This window comes from Plecotus auritus (assembly GCF_963455305.1).
Source record: "Plecotus auritus genome assembly, chromosome: 9".
In the NCBI taxonomy this organism is placed as follows: domain Eukaryota; kingdom Metazoa; phylum Chordata; class Mammalia; order Chiroptera; family Vespertilionidae; genus Plecotus; species Plecotus auritus.
Window position 1 is genome coordinate 111,052,940 of NC_137783.1, and position 27,353 is coordinate 111,080,292.

General features: G+C 37.4%; 1 protein-coding gene across 3 annotated transcripts in view; it reads left to right on the plus strand.

Annotated features, from left to right (window-relative positions):
* Positions 1-27,353, plus strand: part of FCHSD2 (FCH and double SH3 domains 2) — a 228,672-nt gene that overhangs the window by 84,886 nt on the left and 116,433 nt on the right. For all 3 annotated transcript variants that reach the window (XM_080688538.1, XM_080688539.1, XM_080688540.1), the window contains 2 exons: positions 16,905-16,981; positions 26,599-26,743. In XM_080688538.1, the coding sequence (XP_080544664.1) occupies positions 16,905-16,981; positions 26,599-26,743 (222 nt within the window). The remainder of the gene's footprint in view (positions 1-16,904; positions 16,982-26,598; positions 26,744-27,353) is intronic.

The following is a 27,353-nucleotide window of genomic DNA, read 5'->3' on the forward strand; positions in this document are numbered from 1 at the left end:
TTCTCTCTTTGTCTTTTGCTCTTGGCATTTTAATTATGATGTGTCTTGGTGTGGTCCTCTTTGGATTCCTTTTGTTTGGGGTTCTGTGCGCTTCCTGGACTTGTAAGTCTATTTCTTTCACCAGGTGGGGGAAGTTTTCGGTCATTATTTCTTCAAATAGGTTTTCAATATCTTGCTCTCTCTCTTCTTCTGGCACCCCCATAATTCTGATGTTGGTACGCTTGAATTTGTCCCAGAGGCTCCTTACACTATCTTCAAATTTTTGGATTCTTTTTTCTTTTTTCTTTTCCGGGTGAGTGTTTTTTGCTTCTTTGTATTTCAAATCTTTGACTTGATTCTTGCGGTCCTCTAGTCTGCTGTTAGGTCTCTGTATAATATTTTTTAATTTCAGTCAGTGTATGTTTAATTTCTAGTTGGTCCTTTTTCATATCCTCGAGGGTATTGCTAAATTTATCGGCCTTTTCTAGGAAATTCTTGAAAAACCTTATAACCATGGTTTTGAACTCTATATCCAGTCGTTTGCTTTCCTCCATTTCTTTCATTTGTGATCTGTTTCTTTGTCTCCACATTTTTGCTGCTTCCCTGAATTGGTAGAGTAGCTTTGTGTGCTAGGTGTCCTCTAGGGCACAGTGGCTCAGCCTCCCCATTTACCTGAGGTGGACACTCTTGGTGCACCCCTTTGTGGACTGTGTGCACAGCCTTGTTGCAGTTAAGTCTTGATTGTTGTTGGTATCACTGGGAGGAATTGACCTCCAGGCCAGTTGGCTGTGAGGATCAGCTGTGTCTATGATGGGAGAAGTTCGGTGCTGAGACACCCTTATGAGACAAGACTTGCAAAATTGCAAAAGCCTCTGTGCTCAGCTTTGATGGAGCTGAGTCTCAGGGTGGAACAGACAGCCTTGGCTTCCCATCAGCCCTGCCTTATGAGGCCCCTGGGTCTCAGTGACCCTTGGTAATCGCTGCAAGCACCTCTGAGACAACGCCGACCTCGAGTTTCGCCCGCTGCCAGACAGTCCAGTTTCTCCCCGAATGAGTCTGGGTTCCCAGAGTCTCGCCTGGAACTGCAGTTCAGTGCAGTCGGGAGCTTCCGTCTCCCTCCCACTTGAGAAAGCCAGCCGCACACTCAGCAGTCAGTCCTCTCCGTGCGCGCACGCCTCCGGACCTCTGCCTTCTGCAGCTCCTGAGTCTCAGTGTGTTTTTCTCTTTTCCGGACAGTCCATATTCCCCCCGTATGAGTCTGGGTTCCCAGGGTCTCGCCTGGACCTGGAGTTCAGCGCAGTAAGGAGCTTCCGTCTCACTCCCGCTTGAGAAAGCCAGCCATGCACTCAGCCGCCAGTCCTCTCCATGCGCGCGTCTCTGTACCTCAGCCTTTTGCAGCTCCTCTGAGTCTCAATGTGCTTTTCTCTTTCCTTCTAGCTGTAGAATTTCCACTCAGCCAGCTTTCCTGTGGTTCTGGATGGTGTCAGTTTTGTCTTTTAGTTGTAGTTTTGAAATTGTTGTGCGAGGCAGCAGTTTAGGTGTTTACCTATGCCGCCATCTTGGTTTCTCTATTCTAATAGGTGTAATTTTTAAATGCCAGCAATAGAAATGTATACTAAATATTAGTATATAATTACTAGAGGCCTGGTGCACGGATTTGTTCACCGGTGGGATCCCTGGGCCTGGCCTGCAGGGATCAGGCTGAAACCAGCTCTCCGACATCCCCCAAGGGGTCCCGGATTGCAAGAGGGCCCAGTATGTATACTGGTTAAGATTCAAGCTATCTTATTTTATGTTGCTATAATTTGTTTATTTTAATAAGATTCAAGCTGTCTTATTTTATGTTCCTATAATTTGTTTATTTTCACAACTGCATAGCTTTCTGTTGTATATATAAACCACAGTTTATCCATTCTACTGTTGATACACATTTGAGTTGTTTTCGTTTATTGGTTTTTATGAGGAATGACCGTTTATGTACATGACTCCTGTTGCACATATGCATGAGATTTCCTATGTCATGTATTAGGAGTAGAATTGCTGAATCATAGGGTTAAATTGTGTCTTAAATTTTACTAGATAATTTCCCAAAGTGGTTGTATGCTATACCAGGAGTTTATCAGAGCTCCTGGAGGTAATTCTCACAGTATTGTGGGGTTCCCCCTATGACTGTGCCCCCCAGAGTGTTTAACTCTTAGTTGTTCACATAGAACCTCCCGTAATTTGTCAATCATAATTCATGTTTTCCTACCCTGGCACCGGTTTCCAAAGGTTTCTGCTCTTGAGTCTCTGCACCAGTTAAGTCACCTGTCTCCCTCTCTAATCTAAGGGGCAGCAGTTTGCATCTCCCTGAAGAGATTTTCCAGTCTCTTCAGCTTTTTACTTGTTGTTAGGATGGAGTGGTGATGTACAAGCTCCTTAAGTGCAGAACCAGAAACTGGAAGCCCCATCCAAGGATCAGTGATTGCCTTTCTCTCATCATATGCCTTGGTGAATTGTTATTGTCTTTTCTATACTTGGGTTAGTTTCCAACTTTATCCTTTGTACTTACAGTGTCATCAAATATTTCTGAGAGTTTCTATAATGTGTTTTGCATTAATCTGACTTCCTAGCTACAGTCTCTAAAATGGCAGTGGTATCAACGTGCCCATAGTCAGCTATTGCTTCTATAGCTATATTTATATCTGGTTAGAATTTCCCTCCAACATTATCTCTTTGTTTCTTTGCAGCAGTTTCATCTTTGTTGGCTAACTCTCTCTTTTGATTATACATTTTTCTATAGTGTCATGTGAGTTTATCACTGTAAGACAAAGAGGCAACATAGTTAAATCTTTACTGTCTGTGTGGGAACTGAATAACAGATGCACAGTGATGAATCACTGACAGACTTTGAAAGAAGTGAAGTGATTGGTCGCTGCGCATGAACACATCTGTAATTTGCAGTGATTTGTGGACCAAAGAACTAGCAGTCAAGTCTGTACTCTATGTAGTTACTCAAGTTTAATATATGAGTAACTAAAATTCAAACTGTGTTGTTGGACCAGTGATAATTTAACTAACCTGTAAGTAACTGAAATTTATGCATATTGGAACCATGGAAAGTGAGGACTGCCTGCACCTTTTTATTTATTTTTCTAGCTTTATCTCACTGTCAAGGGCCTCCAGTACAGTGTTGAATGAAGGTGGTAAAAGCAACATCCTTGTCTTGTTTCTGCCTCAAAGGAAGATTTTTAACCCTTCATCAGTTACTGTGATGTTTGCTGTAAAGTTTTTTAAATATCAACTTATGGTATTCCCATCTATTCTTAGTTTGCTAAGAATTTTTATCATGAGTGATTTTGGATTTATCAATTGTTTTATCTATTGAGACAGTTACATGATTAACTTTCAATTTGTGGCAAATAATATTAATTGATTTTTCCAATGCTAAGTCAAGTTTGAATTCTTGGGGTGAAAATCACTTAGTCTTGATGTTTTATCTTTTTAATATATTGTTGGATGCCATTTGTTCATGAGTAAAGACTGTAATTTTTCTTCTGATATGTTTTCTTCTTGAATTTTGATATCAAGGCTTTATAAAATGAGTTGAGAATATTCTCTTTCCCCTTCTTAAAGACTTTCTCTAAGTTTCTTCATTGTTAGGAAGTTTTTTATGGTGAAGCCATATGTGGCCTGGAGTTTTCTTGTGTGAATATTTAAAACTAGAGGCCCGGTATATGAAATTCATGCACTTGGGGGGGGGGGTGTCCCTCAGCCCAGCCTGCACCCTCTCCAATCTGGGACCCCTCGGGGGATGTCCGACTGCCGGGTGTCCTAAACCAGCAGTCGGACATCCCCCTCACAATCCGGGACTGTTGGATCCTAACCACTCACCTGCCTGCCTGCCTGATTGCCCCTAACCTGCTTCTGCCTGCCAGCCTGATCACCCCCTAACTGCTTCTCTGCCGGCCTGATTGACACCTTACTGCTCCCCTGCCAGCCCGTTTGCCCCCAACTGCCCTCCCCTGCTGGCGTGATTGCCCCCAACTGTCCTCCCCTGCAGGCCTGGTTCCTCCCCCCCCCCTAACTATCCTCCCCTGCAGGCCTGGTCCTCCCTAACTGCCCTCCCCTGCAGCCATCTTGTGGCAGCCATCTTGTGATGATGTGGGGCAGCCATCTTATGACATGGGATGGCCATCTTTTGAGGGCGTGGGGGTCAATTTGCATATTACGTCTTTATTATATAGGATTATTTATTTTCTTTAATGGCAGTATGATCGATGAGTCTTGTGTAAATTTTTAAATTTAAATTTAAATCCTTTATTGTTTAAAGTATTACATGAGTCTCCTTTTTTCCTCATTGACCTTTCACTGACCACCCCCACCCCCCAGTACATGCCCTCATCCCCCTGTTATCTGTGTCCATTGGTTATGCTCATGTGCATGCATACAAGTCCTTTGGTTGTGCTCTTACCCCCTCACTCCCCGCCTTCCCTCATAGGTTGGACAGCCTGTTCGATGCTTCTATGACTCTGGTTCTATTTTTGTTCATCAGTTTATGTTGTTCATTATATTCCACAAATGGGTGAGATCATGTGATACTTATCTTTCTCTGACTGCCTTATTTTACTTAGCATAATGCTCTCCAGTTCTATCCATGATGTTGCAAATGGTAAAAATTCCTTTTTTTTTTTACAAGCAGTGTAGTATTCCATTGTGTAGATGTACCACAGTTTTCTAATCCACTCATCTGCTGATGGGCACTTAGGCTGTTTCCAGTTCTTAGCTATGGTGAATTGTGCTGCTATGAACATAGGGTGCACATATCCTTTCTGTTTGGTGTTTCTGTTTTCTTGGGATATATTCCTAGAAGTGGGATTACTGTGTCAAATGGCAGTTCCATTTTTAATTTTTTGAGGAAACGCCAATGGCTACACTAGTCTGCATTCCCACCAGCAGTGCACGAGGGTTCCTTTTTCTCTGCATCTTTGCCAGCACTTGTCCTTTGTTGATGATAGCCATTCTGACAGGTGTGAGATGGTATCTCATTGTCCTTTTGATTTGCATCTCTAGGATGATTAGTGACTTTGAGCATGTTTTCATGTGTCTCTTGGCCTTCTGTATGTCTACTTTGGAAAAGTGTATTTAAGTCCTTGTCCATCTTTTTTATTGGATTTTTTATCTTCCTTTGGTTAAGATGTATGAGTTCCCTATAAATTTTTTGAACAGTAAATATAGTATACCACATTCACTTTTGTGTATCTATTCTTTACCTGCATCAGAATGTATTGAAAACATTTTGTTGTTGTTGTTGTTAATCCTCACCCAAGGATATTTTTTTCCATTGATTTTTAGAGAGAGAGTGGGAAACAGAGAGAGAGAGAGATGTGAGAGAGACACATCAATTGGTTGCCTCCCATACGCCCTGACTGGGACTGGGGATTAAACCTACAACCCAAGTACATGCCCTTGACTGGGAATCAAACCTGAGACCCTTTGGTGCCAGAGCCGACAATCTAATCATTGAGTTATATTGGCCACCACTGAAAACATTTTTAAACAATTAGGTTTTTCTCTCACTAGAGTGTAAGTTCCTTGAATATAGAAACTGTGACTTACTCAGACTTACTCATTTGTTTGAACTTAGGGCCAAGGAATGAATGATTGAGTGAATGAGTGTTTTAAAGTAAGGATATGATAAATGCTGTAAGTAATGTAAACAAAACACTTTGTGTAAGTTTACCACAAGGAATAATAATTTCAAAACTGGAGCAGAGTCATTTTAAAAATAGTTTTGGGTATGAATTTGTGTCATGGACAGTGGTGTTTTTATATTTCCTAAAATCTCATATCTGTAACGCTAGTGAGGTGAAAGAAGTTATCTACTTAATGGTTGATTTAACCTTAACAGTACATGTATTCTTAAACACTTAAAAATTGGTAGTATCTTATTTTAAAATAATATATTTGACACCTATGAATCATATTATAATCTCTGTTTATAAGCGTTTGAGAAAAATCCTCCCTTAAATAGTATAACATGATTTCTAGAAACTATTAAGTGCCATATATGAAGAAGTAGCATCTTAGCTTCTTACTAAATAAAGCAGGTAATATCCCTTTATTTTATAGAGGAGAGGATTATGGGGTGAGTAGGACAAGATAGATAAGAAAAAGGGAAAAAGTACTGGTTTCGAATCTTGCAGAATAAAAAATCCAACAGCAGTAATATTTGAAATAACTAATTCCAGAGGGAATTGTAAAATCAGGTTTTAGAGCGAGTAACTTTAAAAACTGCTATTTAGAAACTAAGGATTCTGATGACTTTTATTAAAATAAAAAACAAAAACTTTGATGAGATAACATTAATTAATAAATGCTAAGGAACACCATTCCCTCGTCAATGTTGCACTTCAAACCTGATGTGTTTCTATCTTCAGCCTGTTTTCTTTTGCCCTGGATGAAAAAGAAAAATGCATTACATATATGGAGTAAGAATGGTTTTTATCTCAGCTTAGCCAGCGAATATTTGTTTCATACAGCGCTCAAAGTCAGTGCATTACTGTATCTATCTTATTGGTGGGGAAAGGTGTAGTCATCAGAGGAGACTTGGTGTTGTGAAGAAGGCAGAGCCACCTAGAAGGAGAGCTTGGGGAGAGCATGGAACAAGCTGTGTATGGTGTTTGAGAAATATAGGATGGCCTCCAAAAATGTGTACACACACTTTGAATAATTATAAAGGTAGTGTTTATTAAAATACACTTCACTTTTTTTAAATTGCGCTATCAGCTGTTAGTACGTATACTTTTTGGGAGGCGTCCTGCGTACCTCAAACACTAACACACATATATGCACAGACTAACGATACCCCCCCCCCCCACAGTGTGTAGCCTTCTTTCATTTAGTAAATATACACTTAGGGTTCTTCCAGGTCTTTTCATGATGTATTTGTATGTGTATGTGTGAGTTTGTAAATCTCACACATATTGTAGTTGTGCCCTTAATGAAAACACTCTGCTTCCAGAAAAAAAAGAAAACGGGAAAAAAAACCTGCTTGTTTTTCCACATGACTGCAGAACAATTATAGCTTCTAGGAGCCCTTCTCCTGTTCCTGGGAAAATAGCTGGGTTGGCTGGTATTTGCATAATCGTCTTTAGGGCTATTGTGGGCGGGTTTGGGCTGCTGACACAGAGCTACAGACTGGCCACCTGTCCAGAACAAATGAACTCGGCCTTTGTGCAACATTATTATCTGTTTCTCCAGTGTTATTTCTGAGTAATGAATAATTTGATTAAATATTATAAAACTATTTAGGAAATATTTGTGTTGAACTTAAATCTTCCATTTTGGGGAGAGATAAATTTTCTGCCTATTTCACTGGCACAACTATATATTTCCATGTCCCCTCTGGCATAGTTTTGTATCTGCTTTTGTGAAATTATCCTCATGAATATTAATTAGGAATGTGAGAATTTAAAAAGGAACTTCAAAATGATTTGTAGTCATCCTATAAATTATAAATGAAATGTTGTCTGTTTTCTAGGAGTCCATTTCACTTATGTGGAATAATTAATTAAAATTTTAAAATTAACAAAGGAAAAAAATTTCTAAGGTCTTAAAATAAATGAATAATTATTAATTATCCTTGATAATTAGCCTCATTACTCATTTAGGAAGTTTTTGTCCTAATAATCCACACATTGCTATGTTAACTAATTTTGTTAATCATTGACATTCAGCCTGTGATGGGAAATTTCTCAGTTTTTTAAAAACTTACATGTGATAGTGTTGGTATTTCTTGTACATAATGACCAACTGAATTTAATTTTTCATGTTAGAATTAACTTGTAATTGAAAGATCCTGTAATCATACTATATAAGAAAAGTCTCAGTATCAAATAAGTGGTCAGTGAATTAGTAACATTTTAAAAAATTACCAGAGTTATTTTGGGGGGAAATTTACATGGTTTTGACAATGATCACTTCTCTTAGTTCTCATTAAATTTATAGTAATGAATGAAAGATTGAATACTGCTAGGAGACATTTAGTACCTGTAGTATACATATCTGGTACTGTGTATATTTAATTTCCTTTGATTATCATAACTATCTTTTGAGATAAATAGTATTGTACTTTTTACATCTACTTTAATTTTTAGCAGTTTTAATTTTACAGCAATTTTGAGCAGGAAGTACAGAGTTCCCATGTATCCTCTATCCCCACACATGCACAGCCTCCCCCACTATCAACCTACACCAGAGTGGTACATTTGTTACAGCCAATGAATATACATCGACACATCATTGTCACTCAAAACCAACATTGGGGTAACTTTTAAAAAAATAATTCTTTATTGTTGAAAGTATTACATATGTCACCCTTTTTCTCCCATTGACTCCCTCCAGCCTGCTCCCGCCCCAGGCCTTCACCATCTTATGTCTGTGTTCATGGGTTATGCATATATGCATACAAGATCTTTCCTCCCACCCACCCACCCACCCACCCTTCTCTGCCTTCCCTCTGAGATTCTGCACCCTGTTCCATTCTTCCATGTTCGTTCATCAGTTTATTTGTAACTTAGATTCCACATATGAGTGAGATCATGTGATACTTATTTTCTCTGACTGACTTGTGTCACTTAGCATGATATTCTCAGGTCCCTCCATGCTGTATCAAAGGGTAAGAAATTCTTTTTTACTGGTTCATAGTTTTCCATGGTATAAATGTACCACAGTTTTTTTATCCACACATCTACTGATGGCACTCGGGCTGTTTCCAGATCTTAGCTATTGTAAATTGTGCTGCAATGAACACAGCGGTGCATACATTCTTTCTGATTGGTGTTTCGGGTTTCTTAGGATATATTCCTACAAGTGGTATCACTGGGTCAGATGCGAGTTCCATATTTAATTTTTTGAGGAAACTCCATACTGTTTTTTATAATGGCTGCACCAGTTTGCATTCCCATCAGCAGCGTACTAGGGTTCCTTTTTCTCCACATTCTCACCAGCACTTACCATTTGTTGATTTATTGATGGTAGCCATTCTGACAGGTGTGAGATGATACCTCATTGTCGTTTTAATTTGCATCTCTCTGATAATCAGTGACTTTGAGCATGTTTTCATATGTCTCTTGGCCATCTGTATGTCCACTTTGGAGAAGTGTCTATTTAGGTCCTTTGCCCATTTTTTAATTGGATTGTTTATCTTCCTTTTGTTAAGTTGTATGAGTTCCTTATATATTTTGGATATTAACCCTTTATCAGATGTATCATTGTCAATATGGGCTCCCATACAGTGGGCTCCCTTTTTGTTTCATTGATGTGTTTTTGTTATTACTGTTGTTGTTGTTTTGTTTGTGTGGTTTTTTGCTGTGCAGAAGCTTTTTATTTTGATGTAGTCCATTGGGATAACTTTTGATGTTGTACATTCTGTGAGTTTTGGCAAATGTATAATAACATGTGCCCAGCATTGTTATATCATACAGAATGGTTTCACTGCCTTAAAAATCTTCTGTACTTCCCCATTGGTTTCTTCCTTTCCACCTAACCCATGGAAACCACTGATCCTTTTACTGTCTCCATAGTTTGGCCGTTTTTGGAATTGCACATTATGTAGCCTTTCAGATCAGCTTCTTTCACACAGTAACATGTGCTTAATTTTCCTCCATGTCTCCTTATAACTTGATAGCTCATTTCTTTTTAGTGCTGAAGAATATTCCATTGTCTGGATGTGCTGCGGTTTATCTATTCACCTACAAAAGTATTATCCTTATTTTACAGGTGATGAGACAAAAGGTGAGATCAAATAACTTGCCCAAGTTCACATATATATAATACACGTCATGTCTGAGGCCAAAACCCATGATCTAATCAGTGGTCTCTACAGTAGGTTGTTCACACTATTGGGGGTGTACAAAATGATCATATATACATGAAGGGGTTTTTAGCAGCACTCTATTGTTTGCCTTGGTGTGTTGTACTATACAGCAGTTTTCATCTGATTAAGGTGATTTGCAGATGATAATCTCTATGATATTCTCTAAAGTAAACTATTTTGAGATGACTAAGGGTCAAGCACATGAAATTATTTGCTTGCTGATTTGATACATTCCAGTTCTGCTTTGAAGAAGGAACTGCTTTTACAGCTGTCTTTGAGATCAAGTGGGCAGTTCAATCATGCTGACTAATCTAACACTTTTCTTATTGTTAAAAACAACAGCAACTAGGTTGTTTCCCCTCTCCCCCAATTAAAACCTTCATGTTAGAGAGGTATACTTGTCATACAAATAGGTATCAATTAACCTAAGCCTTGAAATATGACTTTAACAAAAAATTTTAAAAATTACAAATTTTATGATGTATAGTGACTTCTTAATGTTCTAAATAAGCTAAAGTTACATGCATTTTGCTATAAAATTTGATAAGCCATAATTTCTTTTCCAGCTGGTAATGTTTAAATATTATAAAATTAATTCCGCCAAAGTCAGTTTTGCTAACAAATAATATTAATCTTTATTAGAAGATGACTATGACACACAGTGAAAAATTTTTGCTTTTTCTTACTAATATCTTCCAGCAGTTTGGACAGAAAAATTCACAAGATGTGGGGGAAAGGAAAAACATTCATAAAAGTGTAACCGTCATTTCTTGGTTAAACAATCTAGGTCTGAAAAATGGAATGTGAAGTAAAAACTATCGAAATAGTAGAGATAAGCTAAGTCAGTGCTTTTTAATTAATAGGGTTTTCTCTTAGTTAAAGCTTGCAGGTAAATTTCTTTGGGAATAAATGGAGGGACTCTATAGGAGAAAACAAGACTGGAGGGGGGATCATTGACGTAAACTAGAAAATTATTAAATAACTGGCATCAGGTAGATTTGACCTTGTGCCTCCTGAAAGGAGTATACCTTTTAAACAAACTTCCAAGTTATATACACATGTTAGCAACAGCATTATCTAAACTGAACATTTAACATTTCCTTTCTGTTAAAGTCCAACAGGATTTATACATATACTTTCTCTTATGAAATTATCATAATATTCAGTAGAGAACTAACCGTATTTCAGGCAGGTGACTTTTATGTCTCTTCTGTATATTGAAAGCAATGCTATGTGTTTTATGTAAGTGTAGTGAATTAACTCAAGATGATACATCCCAGTTCCAAGGAAATATCTTTTTTAATGTATTTTTATGATTCTATTATAAGCATTACAATATTAATGGCACTTTTATTTTAAAATGAGGAAAAGAAAGACATTGAGAATCTTTCTTAGAGAAAGAGAATAACTTTATGTAAAGCTGCTTTGAGAGTAGATATCTCCTGGGCACTAAAAAAGGAATTCACTGTATGTCAGCATAAGTTTCAAAGAACAAGTTGGATGCTCACAAGTAAAAATTTACTCCACCAACCCATCTTCCACATTTCCCCTACTATTTTTTACATCACCAGTTTGTTTGTTTTTACCTGAGTTATGCCAAGCCCTTCTTCGTTTTTCAGTTGATCAAATTCCTATTTGTTCTTTCAGATCTAGTTCTAATGCACTTAAGTTTACATAGATTTCCTGACATATCTCACTTTAGGAGAGATAGTGGTGTTTTCTCTTTTCTTATACTTCTGCTAAACCTAGTATTGTTTGTATTATAATCCAACAACCCTTTCTGTAATCAAATAGCCTACCAGTATATTTATCCCTGGGGGAGATACCATCATCCAGTCAGTTACATAAAGTCAAAATCCAAAGGATCACTTTTGTTGTCTCCTTTTTTAGCTTTTTCATCACTAGACAATCATGTCAGTTAATTTCCCCCTCACTTTTGAAGGATGGTTTTGCTGGATATAATATTCTTAATTGGCACTTTCTTTCTTTTAGCACTTTCAATATCTGGACCCACTGTCTTCTGCCCTCCCAGTTTCTGTTGAGAAATCTGCTGATAATCTTATTGGCAAGCCCTTATATGGCAATTTGCTTCTTTCTTATTGCTTTCAAGTATTTCTCTTTGTCCTTAGCTTTTGACACTGGGATTATAATGTGTCTCACTGTAGTTCTCTGGGTTCATCCTACTTGGAATTCATTGAGTTTCTTGGCTTTTTATATGATCTTTTTTCAAGTTGGGGACATTTCTGACATTATTTCTTCATATAATCTTCCTGTACCTTCCCCTCCCTCTCCTTCTACTCCCCTCAGTGTGTGTGTTGGTCCATTTGATGGTGTCCCAAAGGTTCCTTAGGCTCTGTTTACTTTTCTTCAGTGGCAAATAGGGGTGCTACAATGGCTGCCTCCCCTCTCTGTCTCCACCTCCTTGATCAGAATCAGCGATCAGAGTGCAGATCCAGAATATTTGGAGGATGGGGCCCTTATTGCTCACCCTACATATAGGCTGCTCCAGGAAAAAGTGCTGCCTGCCACTGGGCTGGGAGATGGGAGGTAACTACTTCTGAGCTAAATACAGTGAGAGGCCAAAATGAACTTCATCAGAGTTCCAATTGTTATATGAGACAAATTCTGCTACTGAGTCTGGCTTAGGAGATAAATTCCTGGTGCTTCTTACACCACTGTCTTCCCAGGATTTTCTCACGCAGTAATCTTCTAATTGGGGATATAACTAAAACACAAGCAGGTGAAATGAAAAATAGGACAATAAAAAATATTTCAGAAGTTTCCTCAAGGGTGGGGGTGAAGTTCTCTATTACTATTAAAGTAACTTAAGAATAATAAAGACAATAATTGTATAATTTACATCAGTTTGAGAAGTATCCAACTTATGTAGTAGACTAGTTAATTTTTAAACATAATTTGCATAATGTTGGCAATTTCATGACAGAAAGTTATAGTATATAGACATCATAGTTTCCCATAATTTTGTGGAGCCATCTGTATGTTGGGAAGAAATAGATACAGAATAACCTGTACAAGAGCCATGGAGCACACTCCTGCTCAGCCTGCTGTTGTAAATGGTCAGAAGGTTAAGCCATCAGTCCATTTCCTAGTGTCTACTGAATAGTGGCTTTCTTTGTGTTGCTTCACTTGTTAGAGCAATATTGAGAGATAAAACAAAGCAAGTCTTACATCAGACACTGATGGCTTTTTAAAAGTTGGAATGGGATGTTATTGGATGTTCCAAAGAGTATATTTATAGTAACCTTTTATGGAAACCACTGCTCCAGAGTAAACTGTATTTGGAAATCAAATCAACATTATATATCAGTGATGCTCAGGTGAACATAAATACATATTATATGTCTAGTGTACCAGTTTTAAAGAGTAATGTTGTGAGCTGGGGGAGTGATTTTTTAAAAAACCCACTTTTTTAAAACAGTCATACCTTTATTTTCCTTAGACACTTAATTGAGGTAGATTTTATTTCTATATAAATAAACCGTTTATTTATAAGATGTAGCTTTAAGCATAACATAAAAAAGGAAACAAGTATAGAATGCTTTCTGAGGCATGAAATGTTATTTAGGACTTTTCCTATAATGGCCACAGAGTATTTCTTGAGCGTCCATGCAGATGAGATCTTGAACAGCTGCATGAAGCACACAGAAGTTCTGATTCCTGCCTCTGTGAACTAACTTGAATAAAGTCTTTCATCTAAAGGTCTCACTGTTTGTCTATTTCATGAATCCCTCATCTCATCTCTGAAGGGCTCATTCAGTTTAATACAGTTCAACTTTGTAGGGGAGAGCTCTAGACTTTGCTCTTGTGACTTATAATGCACAAAAAAGATAAGTTAAAGTAATTTAAGAATTCTTTAAAGAATTAGATAAAATCTGAGCTAAAATGGTGGGATTTGGGGAAAAGGGGGCAAAGATTTAGAATAACTAGGGATTCTAATTCAAATTTAACTAATTATGTGATCTTAAGTAAATCCTGTATACTCTTAGTGTCAAATTTCTCTGTGGTTATAACAAAGCGTAACAGAGTTCAGAGGAATAAATGTTTTGAAATGCTTTTTAGGTTCATTTGTTTTATATAATTCAGTCCTCTTATTATATCTCATTCTGTATTAAGTATTCTGTAACAACTTTAGCAGTGATTAAACTGAAAAAGTCACTATCATATCATTTAGATGTAATTTGTTAAGTAAATTTCAGATGATCTTTTCTTCATCTATGTACTTATATCACATATTGCCATTTATTTGGCAGTAACCTATGTATTGCCTCCCATTTTACCTTATCTACTTCTTACATCTGTTGACATATTATGAGTTCTTTGAATTCAGGGAACTTGACTCATTTGAACCTTCACAAAATGTAATGTGTAGTGCTAAGTATGGAGTAAACTTCTGTTGTTGTTTTTTTCATTGCTCTTTAGTATACATACGTGTTTTCCTCCAATAGTGGAGAAGGTCAAATTTGACTCTAATTTTACTATGGAAATTATTTATTATATTAAAACTACCTGGTCATAAGCTTAGAAATCTGATGTAGTTCCCTGCTTCCCCTCCCCCCCCCCCACCCCCCCGCCAACTTTGAGCATATGAAAATTAGGATCCAGGGAAATTTTTTTTCCAGGAAATTTTTATCCCAACATTTCTAACTGAGAATGGCAAAAACACAAAAGGAGTTTGGGCATTATACATTAGAAATAAAATAATGTAGGTGGCATTTATTCATGCAGTCAGTGAATATTATTGCCATCTACTAAATGTTAGGCTCTTTGCTGCTGTAGCCTAGAGACATAGTGATTTTTTTTTTTTAAAGACAAGATTCCTATCTGATGGAGTTTATAGTCAGTAAACAGACAAAAACTGGTGCAGTAGACATATAATATGTACTTACGTTTACCTGAGCATCACTGATATATAATGTTGATTTAAACCAGACAGTAACAGTGTAATAAGGATTATGAATTATTAGGGTGGTATGAGAAAGTAACTGGCTAAAAGGTGAGCTACTTTGTATACAGTGATTAGAAAAGGCCTCTTAGAGAAAAGTACAAAGTAAGACCCAAAGGATAAGGAAGTGCCTAAATTGTGGTCTTTAAATGTGGTTTCTCCCTGAAAGGACTCAGAATTCCTTGGAAAACTAGCTTAACTAAAGATCTATAATAAGAACTATAAAAGAAACTCTCAAAGTCTGGTGGGGTCATGATATGGGAGCCAACGTGAGGATGTAACAATTAGCGCATGAAAAGAGTAGCAACTACAATAAATTCAAACACATCTTTTACTCAAAGTATATGAGTTCATAATGTTACTTTAAAAATTCATTGTTAACCTTAGGACCAAAACTGGACAATCAAATATTTATCTTGCCATTCCTCTGAGATAACCAAATTGTTCAACGAGAGATAGTTCTTTAAAAAGAATTCAAGCTAGTAAATGCAGAAAGAATGATAATCTACTCTATTTTAATAAAATATGCTTTTGAAAATTTTTAAATCAGTTTAAAGGAGGGGCAGTGAGAATTCAGCCACTAGGAATGGGAGTGGTGGAAAGATGTTTTCTGAAAATAGGAACAGTATGAACAAGATGCAGAAGTGAAAAAATACTGTACATGTTCAGGGAAGACTTAGTAATTGGGTTTCCCAAAGTACAAGTTATGTAAGTGGTAGTATTGTGGATATGCAGTTTTATGTGACTTCTTAGAATTCACAGTTCCTAGAAATAGTGAAACCAGACTCTTACCAAGTTCAGGAGGAACTTGAGATTCAAGGAGCTTCTCTACATTTCCTACAGCCCTTTGGCTATTGAAATAGTAAACAGAAGAATTCAACAATGGATTTAATGAAGCCAAATTGATTTGGCAGCAGACCTTAGTAAAAAGGTACCATAGAGAGAGAGCAGCATTAATTTTTCTTGGGCAACCTCTGCTTAGAGTATGCAGTCTATTAATGTGATTGTTCTTCATCTCAGCATTTTATCTATTCTTTTTAAAGTATAGAGATGAGCATCCCAAAGTTAATGATTTCTAATCCATTACATCAGTCCCTGGTATAGTGTTAGAGGATCACGTATGTTCCCATCTAAAGGTAATATGTTCTGTATTTAAAGTGAGTAGTTTAACCTCACTTACCAGCAAAATAGTCTTCTCTATTCAAATCTTGATACCCACCATACCTATTATAGATAAATATTGTTTTGTTCAGGTTCATGTTGTGTTGATAACAGTAATTGGGTATATTTCTTTGTAAAGCCTATTTTCCTTTTCAGTTGAAGTGGTTTGTGCCATGGTATTATTTAAAAAGTAAAACCCCTTTAAATCTCTCTTGAGAAGTATTGGTATAGAATATTCATTGATTTTATAAGCCAATATGTATTTGTCTGCTCCAAGTTGAATGTAATACTACCTTTCCTGGTATTTGAAAATTTGGCTGCTGGAATTTAGAAACACAGTACATGTCACAGCAGAGGACTGGTGGGAAATTGAGATGTCAAGCTGTGTAATCAGAGCTTTGTGGAGGTGGACAACTGTGTTCCCTGTGATATACCAGAGCTAGTTTGTTTCAATGGCTGGTGAAGTAAAAAGCATACCCATTTTCAGTTTTCTCATAATTATACTCAGGTTTTCCTTAAAATGGAGATAAGAAGACTGTAACAATAATGAAATAAGTTATAGTGTTCTACCATTCAACATTGATTCTTTTTTTTTTTTAATATATTTTATTGATTTTTTGCAGAGAGGAAGGGAGAGGGATAGAGAGTTAGAAACATCGATGAGAGAGAAACATCGATCAGCTGCCTCTTGCACACCCCCTACTGGGGATGTGCCCGCAACCAAGGTACATGCCCTTGACCGGAATCGAACCCGGGACCCTTCAGTCCGCAGGCCGACGCTCTATCCACTGAGCCAAACCGGTTTCGGCTCAACATTGATTCTTTACTTCAGAATTAAATTTATATTTGGAAAGATGGGGTTTGCTAAGTACTGTATTTTAGGAAAAGAGTCTCCTTTTGGCACAATACTTATTTTATAAAATACGTGTATTTTTTAAACAGGGTATCCAGAAGTTGGCTAGTCAATATCTGAAGAGAGATTGGCCTGGAATAAAAGCTGATGATCGGAATGATTACAGGTAACTTAAGTAGTTCTTGCCCGTTGTATGTATGTATGTATGTATGTATGTATGTATGTATGTATTTATTATGTCTTAGACTAATATTTCATTTTTTTAAATTAATTAATACCCACATATTGAATTTAAGAGAGTAGAGGATAATGAGGTATTATTTCCTCAGCAACCTATAGATGAAACACACTACAACAATAATGAAACAAGATTGAAATAATGAAACAAGTAGTGTTCTACCATGATCACTGATTCTTTATTTTGAAACAAATTCTAAATTTGGAAAGATGGGATTTTGTGAGCTTAAGAGAAAAGAGTTTCTAAGTTTGTTTGTTACTTAAAAAGCAGATTGACTGATTGTTTGATTTAAAAAACAGGTATCCAGAAATTGGCTAATCAATATCCCACATACACATTTTAAAGAAGGTAGATGACAATAGAACATAAATTCTGTCCTCAGTAACCTATAGATATCTTTAAAGTCTTTATAATTTTGTTTAGAAGTTAATATATTTTTTGAGATTAATTTAGAAGTATTTATTGGCATTTGTGCTCAAGACTTAGTGTTGTGGGAACCAGAAGTCAAAGACAGATTTCAAAGTTTGCTGTCTGGTTGGAGTTAAGACTAATGCCCATGAAACAATAGCAGAAAAACCAGAGTAATTAAGAACTCATATTAAAGTGTGTGGTTGAGTCTGTATATGAAATCATCAGATAATTATCTTATCCTCAGATAATTTATGAATGGGGCTAGAAAACTGAAAGTACAGGAGAAACCCTAATAGTTCTTCACAATTGCAGGAATGACTGATAACTTGGAAGGTAGCATCTACACTAATAAAAGAGAAAGATGCAAATTGACCGTACCTCTGTGATGACCAACAGCCAACCAGGCGTGAGTATGCAAATTAACCCAACAAAGATGGTGGGTTAATTTGCATATGCAGGTGCCAAGTGGCCAGGGGCGGGTGGCGCCAAGTGGCCTGGGTCCTGGAGATGGGCACCAAGCCCGCAGGCTCCCGGGACCATCGCCGGCCCCGGGAGGCGAGGGCGGCCGCGCAGCTTGACAGCAGACAGCAGGGCCTACTTGGCTGTAGCTGTGGCGACCCGTGAGCAGGCAAGTGGGCCCGCAGGCAGCACCCAGCAGGGCCTGCTTGGCTGTCACTGCAGTGACCCAGGAGCAGGCAAGCGTGGCCTGCAGACAGCCCCCAGCAGGGCCTGCTTGCCCATCGCCGTGGTGTGAAGCAGGCAGGCCCCGCAGGGAGCAGAGATCCATGGGGAGTGGGCCTAAGCTGTCAGTAGGACATTCCCTGAGGGCTCCCGGATTGGAGAGGGTGCAGGTCGGGCTGAGGGTCCTCTCCTCCCCTCCCCCTCCCCCGTGCACGAATTTTGTGTACCGGGCCTCTAGTGATACTATAAGTAGTAGATCCATATAGTTGCTACATCTATATATATAAAAGTCTAAGCGACCGTTAGGATGGAACGACTGGTTGCTATGATATGCACTGACCACCAGGGGGCAGACGCTCAATGCAGGTGCTGCCCCCTATCCACAGGCCCCGATTGCCGATGGGGCCTGCTGGCCACTCTCCTGGTCCCTCCCCACAGCTGGCAGGTCCTGATCACTCTATCAGGGCCAGGCCCCATGCTGGGACAGGGAACTGGGGGTGAGTGGTGGCAGACACAAGCAGTGAGGGAAGAAGGAGCAGGGAAAGCAGGGAACCTGATTGGTCCTGATCGCCGGCCAGGCCTAGGGACCCCAACCGTGCACAAATTTCGTGTACTGAGCCTCTAGTAGAATAATAAAGGAAAACAGGGAAATAAACAAAAATAGAGATTTTTCTTGAGTACCTACAAAACAACCCGATGACATACATAAAAATTATATAGTCTTTTTATATACTGTGAAACTAAGTGTCAGGTTATATGCATTACTCAAGGTAACACAGCTACTTAAACATACATTCATTCATTGATTCATTCTTTATCCATAAGATAGATGTGAGATAGCTGCTACATGCTAGCTGTGGAAGTAGATTTTAGGGTTGGACTGGAGGAAATGGTGCCTGTGCTGAAGGAGCTTACAGGAGTCAGGCAGTATAAACACTTGTAGTATTCAGTAGTAGTATAGGTGCATTGCAACGGCAGAGGAAAATGAGGCTTCTAGAGCTGAATTTTAAAGGATATGCAGGAGTTTGCCAGGGTTGTGCAAAAGGAATTCTAAGCAGGAAAAAATCCTTAAAAGCATGGAGGCATGAGAAAATATAAATGTAAGGTAACAGTGAGCAGTTATGTGTGGCTGGTGTGAAGTACATGGGTTGGAGGGTGAGAGGAGTTTTGGGAGGATACATAGATAGGCATCATGAAGGACTTTACATATCACAGTTTCTTAGAACCATTGAAGAATTTCCACAAGAGGAATCACATGTTCAGCCTCACTTAGTAATAATATGAAAGTGGATTAGAGGGATGTGAAGAAGAATTTGTAAAGAATAGAATTGCAAGAATTTAATCCCTTGTCTCGTACTTGAACCCTGGAAATTATAGTAGAAAGTAGATTGTGGGGGAAATTTCAGATATACTTAGAAAACTGAAGCTAGAGAATTTGGAATTGATTTGGCAGAGGGTGAGTGTGTGTGTGTGTGTGTGTGTGTGTGTGTGTCTAATTTGTTTTGAGACAAACTATAAAATATTTTCTATAGTTAGGAAACTAAAGTAGTTCTCAATATCTAAAATAACTCTTGGAATATAGAAAGCACTTGATCAGTATCTGCTGGCTGAAGAATGCAGTAGAGGGAAAAAGAGAAAGAGGAAGGACTATAGAATGACTCCTTGGTTTTTTAACTTAGGCATCTGAGAGGATGGTTGTACCGTTGTGAAAAAAACAGTAGAGAGAAATCAGGATCAAGAGTGAGAATGGCAATTGCCAATTTTTTGTTTGTTTATTAGAGTTTGTTTTCATTCTAGTCATTTAAAATTTTCCTTTTAACTTTTTTTATATTTGTATTGGTAGTTTACAAATTCTTGCCCAAGAAATGCATGTTTGTAGCATGTGTAACAGTATAAAGTGTAGCCCCCGCTTTTCCCAAGCTTCTTCCACTCATATTTATACTCCCCCAGAGTAATTGCTGCTAAAAGCATGTGGTCTTTTCTTCCATATTTTGCGGTGTGATACATACATGAACATACACAGTTTTGCTGTTTTTAACAGAACTGGGATCATTATATACATACTAGAGGCCCGATGCACAAAATTTGTACAAGGGGCTTGGCCCTTGAGGCCCAGGCTGCCTGGAGGCCCCGCCCCCCGCCCACTGGTCGTTCAGGAAGGTCGTTCTGCTCTCTGGTCTAATTAGCATATTAGCTCTGTATTATATAGGATGTTTCCGTAACCTCTCCCCTGCTTATACACTCACTTAAGGAGATTTTATGCCAGTACATTCAGGCTGTGCTGGTGCCATAGTATGAGTAAATTGTAGTTTCGTTATTCATTTCTCTGTTGGTGGTTATTTAGTTTATTACTATTGCAAATAATGCTGCAGTGGATAACTCATGTATGCACACAGTTATGTCTTTGTGGACTATGAAAGTATTTATAGGGTAAATTTGTAGAGGGGGAAATGCTGGGTCAAAGGGGTTATATATTTAAAATATTAGTATTGTAAATTATCCTTCATAAACTCTGTGTCAATATATGGGATGAGGCAAAAGTAGGTTTACAGTTGTGAGTATGCAAAACAGAATTTATTTTGTATTATTATTTGTTAATTATTGTATTATTTTTCCATACGAACAACTGTAAACCTATTTTTGCACCACCACCACCACCACCCCCGTATATTACATTTCTTCATATTTGATTTCAAATTGCCTATTCCTTTTCATTTTTTACCAATATGGCATGTGATAAGTCTTTTTAAAAAAATTGCCAGCCTGATAATACATGCACCATTTAATGCCATTAAACTACCTCCATTTGCCTAGACAGGGGTGGGCAAACTTTTTGACTCGAGGGCCACAATGGGTTCTTAAACTGGACCGGAGGGCCGGAACAAAAGCATGGATGGAGTGTTTGTGTGAACTAATATAAATTCAAAGTAAAGGAGCGGAGAGGAGACCAAGAGAACCGGATAGAACAGCCGGATCCGGCCCACGGGCCGTAGTTTGCCCACGGCTGATAGAAACTGATCTTCTGGAACACTACCTTTTTCTTGGTCCTTTTTTTAAATCTCTGAAGACAGATTTTCATTCTGTCTTTGTCTGTCCAGGCTGCTATAACAAAATTCCATAGACGGGGTGGCTTATAAATAGCAGAAGTTTATTTCTCACAGTTCTGCGGGCTGTAAGTCCGAGACATGGTCGGGTTCTAGTGAAGTCTCTTTTCTGAATTGCAAACTTCCCAACTTCTGGTTTGTCCTCACATCGGGGAGAGGGTTTGGGAGCTCTGTGGGGTCTCCCTTATAAGGACACTAATCTGCTTTATGACCTAATCAGTCCCCAAAAGCCTTATCTCCTAATAACATCACCTTTGGGGGTTAGGATTTCCACATATGAATTGCGGGGGTGAGGTTGGGAGGGTTTACAAACATTCAAACCATAGCAAGTCCTTTCTATGTAAATGTTTCTTAAAGTTCCCTCAGTTCTCTAGTGACGGCTTTAAGTACTCTTTATATCCCTCTCTAAATATTGCCTATAAACTAGTAATGATCATATGCTTTATTAAGTCTTCATCTTGGGAACCAAAAAGTCAGCTGCCTCCAACTTTCACTTCTTTCTCGATCTTATTATATTGTTGTTGTTTTTAAGAATGTTAAGTTGCTGCTTCTCTGCTTGATTGTTGCCTTTCACAATTTCATTTGCTACAATACCACTATCTGTAGGCCTACTGTTACTCCCCTGCTTGAAAATCTTCTATTGTTTCTCCTTCCCAATAGTATAAAATAAAATAATTTTTTTTAAATATTCAAAGCCATGGAGAAACCTGGCTCCAAATTACCTTTCTGTCCTTGTCTGCCATTTCTCCTTTCATCCTTGGTACCCAACCCTTGGGCATGTCAAGCTGCAGTTGTATTGCAGTTCATATCACACCTCAACTGAACTGCAGTCAGTCATCCTCCCTGCCTTACTCATTGCCTAGGCTCAAGATACTCTCCCCTCCTACAAGAACAATATATACTTGAATGCTTGCTTGCATTCTTTCAATTTCTTTCCTTTCTTTTGTAATTTTGAGCCTCATTTCCTTTCTTTTGTAATTTTGAGCCTCATTTCCTGACCTGAGCAGAATAGTAAAATACCATCAATACCTTGATACCTTTCCTTCTGCTTCAAAATTACTTATATGAAGTAGTATAAGTGAATATAACTTATAGTGAAATAAGATAAAAAATTTAAATCACTCTACAAGCCATTATTATTTTTCCCCTGTCAGAATGAAAAACACCGCTATCTTAGAACTACCACTACTGTGTTAACAAGAAGTGCTTCTCTTTTATAATTCTGCTACTGTTGCTTGCTTATTTATTTATTCATTCATTCATTTATTTGTTTATTTATTTATTTATTTATTTATTTATTTAAAATACGTTTTTATTGATTTCAGAGAGTAAGGGAGAGAGAGATAGAAACATCAATGATGAGAGAGAATCATTAATCTGCTGCTCCCTGTCCGCCCCCCACTAGGGGTTGAGACCATAACCCAGGCATGAGCCCCCACTAAGAATCAAACCATGATCTTCTTCATGGACTGATGCTCAACCACTGAGCCACACCGGCCAGGATGAATACTTATTTATTAAACACCATGCTTTTTCCTTGTTATCAGTTATTGTATAAATTAATCTTAGATTATGAACTTATCACATTTCTAGAATCTGCTTGATGTGTGGTGCTATATTTCTGGGCCTGGGTTTGAGATGAGAGGAGAAGGTAGAAAATAGCCATCTAGAAGAGTGAGATAATAAGTGGATTAGGGGAATAGAGGAGGATTGCTGGATAGTAGCACTAAGGCGCTAGTAGAATTTATTGACATCAATTTATAGTGAGAACAAGCAGCATGATTATGGTTTTCTCAGCAACGTTCTGTTGCACAGACATCGATATGATATAAACAGAATTTTGGATTTAACCAGTGTTGGAACTTGTGGATTATAATGATGAAAAGAAAGGGGGGGTGAGGGCAGTAAGAGTGTACATGAGGACGTAATTATAATGGTGGACATGAAGCCAGGCAGGTTAAGGAGCTGAGAAAGGGGATCATGACAGGTTTGGGAGACCGTGGGAAGGGGGTAGGATCAAATGGATTGTGCGTGTTCTGATGGGGTTGAGTAATTGTTAGAGTCAAAATCCTAAAGGGAATGAGGGCTAACAGGAGTTATTGGTCAGCAAATAGATAATTAAATTGGAGTTAGAGCAGAGAGGTAGTTAGTTGTTGGTAATGGCAAAGTCTAGGTTGAGTAATTGTTAGAGTCAAAATCCTAAAGGGAATGAGGGCTAACGGGAGTTATTGGTCAGCAAATAGATAATTAAATTGGAGTTAGAGCAGAGAGGTAGTTAGTTGTTGGTAACGGCAAAGTCTAGGCTATGACCATGGGAGTGCAATTTCCAAGTGGATAGCCTTAGACAAATTTCACAACCTTTCTCTTACTTTTCTTCTCTGCAAAATGGGGACAATGCCTATCTTACAAAGATATCATGATGATTAAATGGTATGATAAATGTAAACTACATGACTTAGTGACTAACATGTGATAAGTTCTTAAAATAATTTCTTTCCTTTCTTTTGTAATTTTGAGCCTCATTTCCTGACCTGAGCAGAATAGTAAAATACCATACATACATGCTTGATACCTTTCCTTCTGCTTCAAAATTACTTATATGAAGTAGTATAAGTGAATATAACTTATAGTGAAATAAGATAAAAAATTTAAATCACTCTACAAGCCATTATTATTTTTCCCCTGTCAGAATGAAAAACACCGCTATCTTAGAACTACCACTACTGTGTTAACAAGAAGTGCTTCTCTTTTATAATTCTGCTACTGTTGCTATTTATTCATTTAAAAGAATCTGTGTGCCACATCATTTGCATTTAATTGTTAAAATAGCCCTGTGAGTTACATTGTGCAGGTATTTTTGTTATTGCTTTGTTTGCCAGTTGGGGAACTGAAAGTAAAGTGAAAAGTTACATATGATTATATTGCTTAAACTAGAACTTGAGCCCAGGTCTTCAGACTGACTAGTAACTGAATTCTGTGTTTCCCATGGTATCTCATTGTTGAAAATATAATTGCCTACTATAGATCTGTTACTCTATAAAGATCTCCTTTTAAACTGTATAATGAAAAGATTTTTTTTTTGTATAGGCCTCGTACAGTATTATAAAATGAATTTATATATTCATCCATTTCTTTTTTTTCATTCATTGCATAATTATTATAATCTTTCTAAATGGTAGGCCATGTGCTAGGTCCTAGGAATATAATAGTGAGAAAGACATACACCCCTGCCTTCATGAAATTTTCACTATAGTGAGAAGGACAGACTTTAAACAATTACATAACACTGTTTATAATTGAAGGAAAAATGCTCAAGACAAGTGAACAAAGAACAGAGAGGGACTTGACTGAGTTTGTGGGTCGGCTTGGTGGTGATCATAAAAGACTTTCCTAAGGAAGTTGCCTTTAAGCCAAGGTTTGAAGGATGAACAACAGTCATCTAGGTCAGCGTTTTTCAACTGGTGTGCTGCGGCACACTGATGCGCTGCAAAAAATTTTAAAACATGCAATGCCTGACTATTTAGTCAGGGGCACTGACCTCTTTTCCCTTGGATTGTTAAGTTTAAAAAGTGACAACAACCAACACAATAGCTGTCTGGTGTGAATTAATTAAAATTATACCTATTTTTTGTGAGATTAATAAAATATGTGTTTTCTAATTTTTATTAGGATTTTAAAATGTATTTTAATATAAATTAATAGGTTATAAAACATAGTACTGAGCTTTTGATTCTTTGAGGAAATCAGTTATTTGGACTGCTCTGGAGGTCCTATGTGAGTTCACACCCAGGTTGCATTGATTGTCATGCAGTAGGGCCTTAGAGGAAATTGATTTCGCTGTTCTTTAACTCCATCAGTACTTTTATGCTGATAGTTTTTGCTAGCACACTACACTGAATCTTTTTCCCAAAGATTCATTTATTTATTTTCTATCTAAATAAATGAATATTTCCATCTAAACTGATTCATTTGACATATTACAAAAACTAATTCTTTACACAAATTAATTGTCTCCTTGGTTGAAAAATAGTTTCAAGTTTTTTTTGTTTTGTTTGTTTTTTAAATATTTTTTGTTGATTTTTTACAGAGAGAAAGGGAGAGGGATAGAGAGTTAGAAACATCGATGAGAGAGAAACATCGATCAGCTGCCTACTGCACACCCCCCACTGGGGATGTGCCCGCAATCAAGGTACACGCCCTTGACCGGAATCGAACCTGGGACCCTTCAGTCCGCAGGCGGATGCTCTATCCACTGAGCCAAACCGGTTAGGGCAGTTTCAAGTTTTTTTAGTTCTAATTACGATGGGGGCCCAGTTAATTTTTCTTATGTTTTCACAAATCATCCATTAACCCTCCCCCGCTAGCATTTTATGTAGCATATGACCCTATACATTGCTATAGTAGAAAATCCACGTGGCATAGGAAAGGAAATCTCAGGAGATGAATGTTGTAATCTATCAGTGAATGTATCTCATTTTGTAAAACAAATTACCATCCATTATTCTGATACGTTAAAATATGTTGATACTTAGTGTAGGGTCATACTAGAACTGGCTAAGGCATTTAGCAAAGTAGAAGAGAAGGTTTGAAAAGGAAGTTGGCTATAAAAAAACAAAGGCGAATAATTATTTGATTTTACCAAGAGATTGCTGAGCACATTTATCAAGCAAAGGTAATGGGATTTGCTTGAAATGACGCCAAGCCACAGTGTGATGCTGGCTAAGCATTATTACAACAGAGAAATAGATGTTAAGCAATGATACCATAGACTTCTTTTGTCAGACAACTAAATAGATTTCTCCTGCACATAAGCAGTTGTTCTCCACCCCCTAACTACATCAGTTTGTGTGAGAGAGTAATAACGATGTAGTTCAAATAGAATGTACCTAACCTTCATCTGTATTTCAGTACTGCTGCATCCTTGTGTGATTTAATTCTCTAAATCTGAGTCTCAGTTACTTCATCTATAAAATTAAGAAAATACCTTGTTGAAGTAATGACATTGATATTCATAATGATGACCCTGAGACTATGAAAGTCCTACAGGCTGAATTATTGACTGATTTTTATAGTGTTAGCTTTGTCTGGAATTGCAATCCTTGTATCACTTTACACCAGTAATCTGAATAACTAATTAAAGCAGCCAGTTGTTAAGCCATAGAGAGATAGAATATATGCGGTGTTTCTACTTATGTATTCTAAAAATAGTGCTCCCTATAAACCAGTATAAATACACTTTTAACTATAAAGACAACATTCTTTCTGTTTGTCAGTGTTAACCCGTAAGAAAAAGGTTAGACAACTTTTCTCTTCCCTACCTAATGCTTTTCTGTCCCTCTTTGAACTTAGGAGCATGTATCCTGTTTGGAAATCTTTTCTCGAGGGAACAATGCAGGTAGCCCAGTCTCGGATCAATATATGTGAAAACTATAAAAACTTCATTTCTGAGCCTGCAAGGACAGTGAGAAGCTTAAAAGAACAGCAACTAAAAAGGGTATTGTTTCTATTTGTTCTTTCCTTATATGCATTTTAATATCTGTGTTATATTTGTAATCTGCAAGATTATATTAAATTGCATTTAATACTTGGAGCTTTCTTATTTGGTCACGATTCTGATTTCAACATGGTTTTCTGATTACAACATGTACTTTCTAACTACTGTGTTTTATTAACTGACAATGGTGAGTGTAAATTTAATCTGTGGACATTCTTAAAGTTCTGTAAATACTTAAATATTAATTTTCAACTTAGCTTAAGTAAATAGATCTTAGTTTTACAACATTGGTATAGTTTGGTGTATATTAAAATAGTTACAATTTATTAATCTCACTGAGTCTTAAAAAAATTCAACATAGCTTCAATTTAAGCCATTTTGCATAATGATTTAAAAGAAGTTGACACTTTTTGACAAAATATAAAGTTATTACCAAAAATTACCAAAAATGATATATTCTAAAGTTTAATTATATAGATTATGTAAAAGTAAACGTTTTCAAATAGATCTTTTCTTTGATTGTGCAGAAATTAAAAATTCACAGAAAAATCATTATTAAATGTGATTTTTATGAAAGGCTTGCTATTGAAAATAGATGATTGAATTGTGT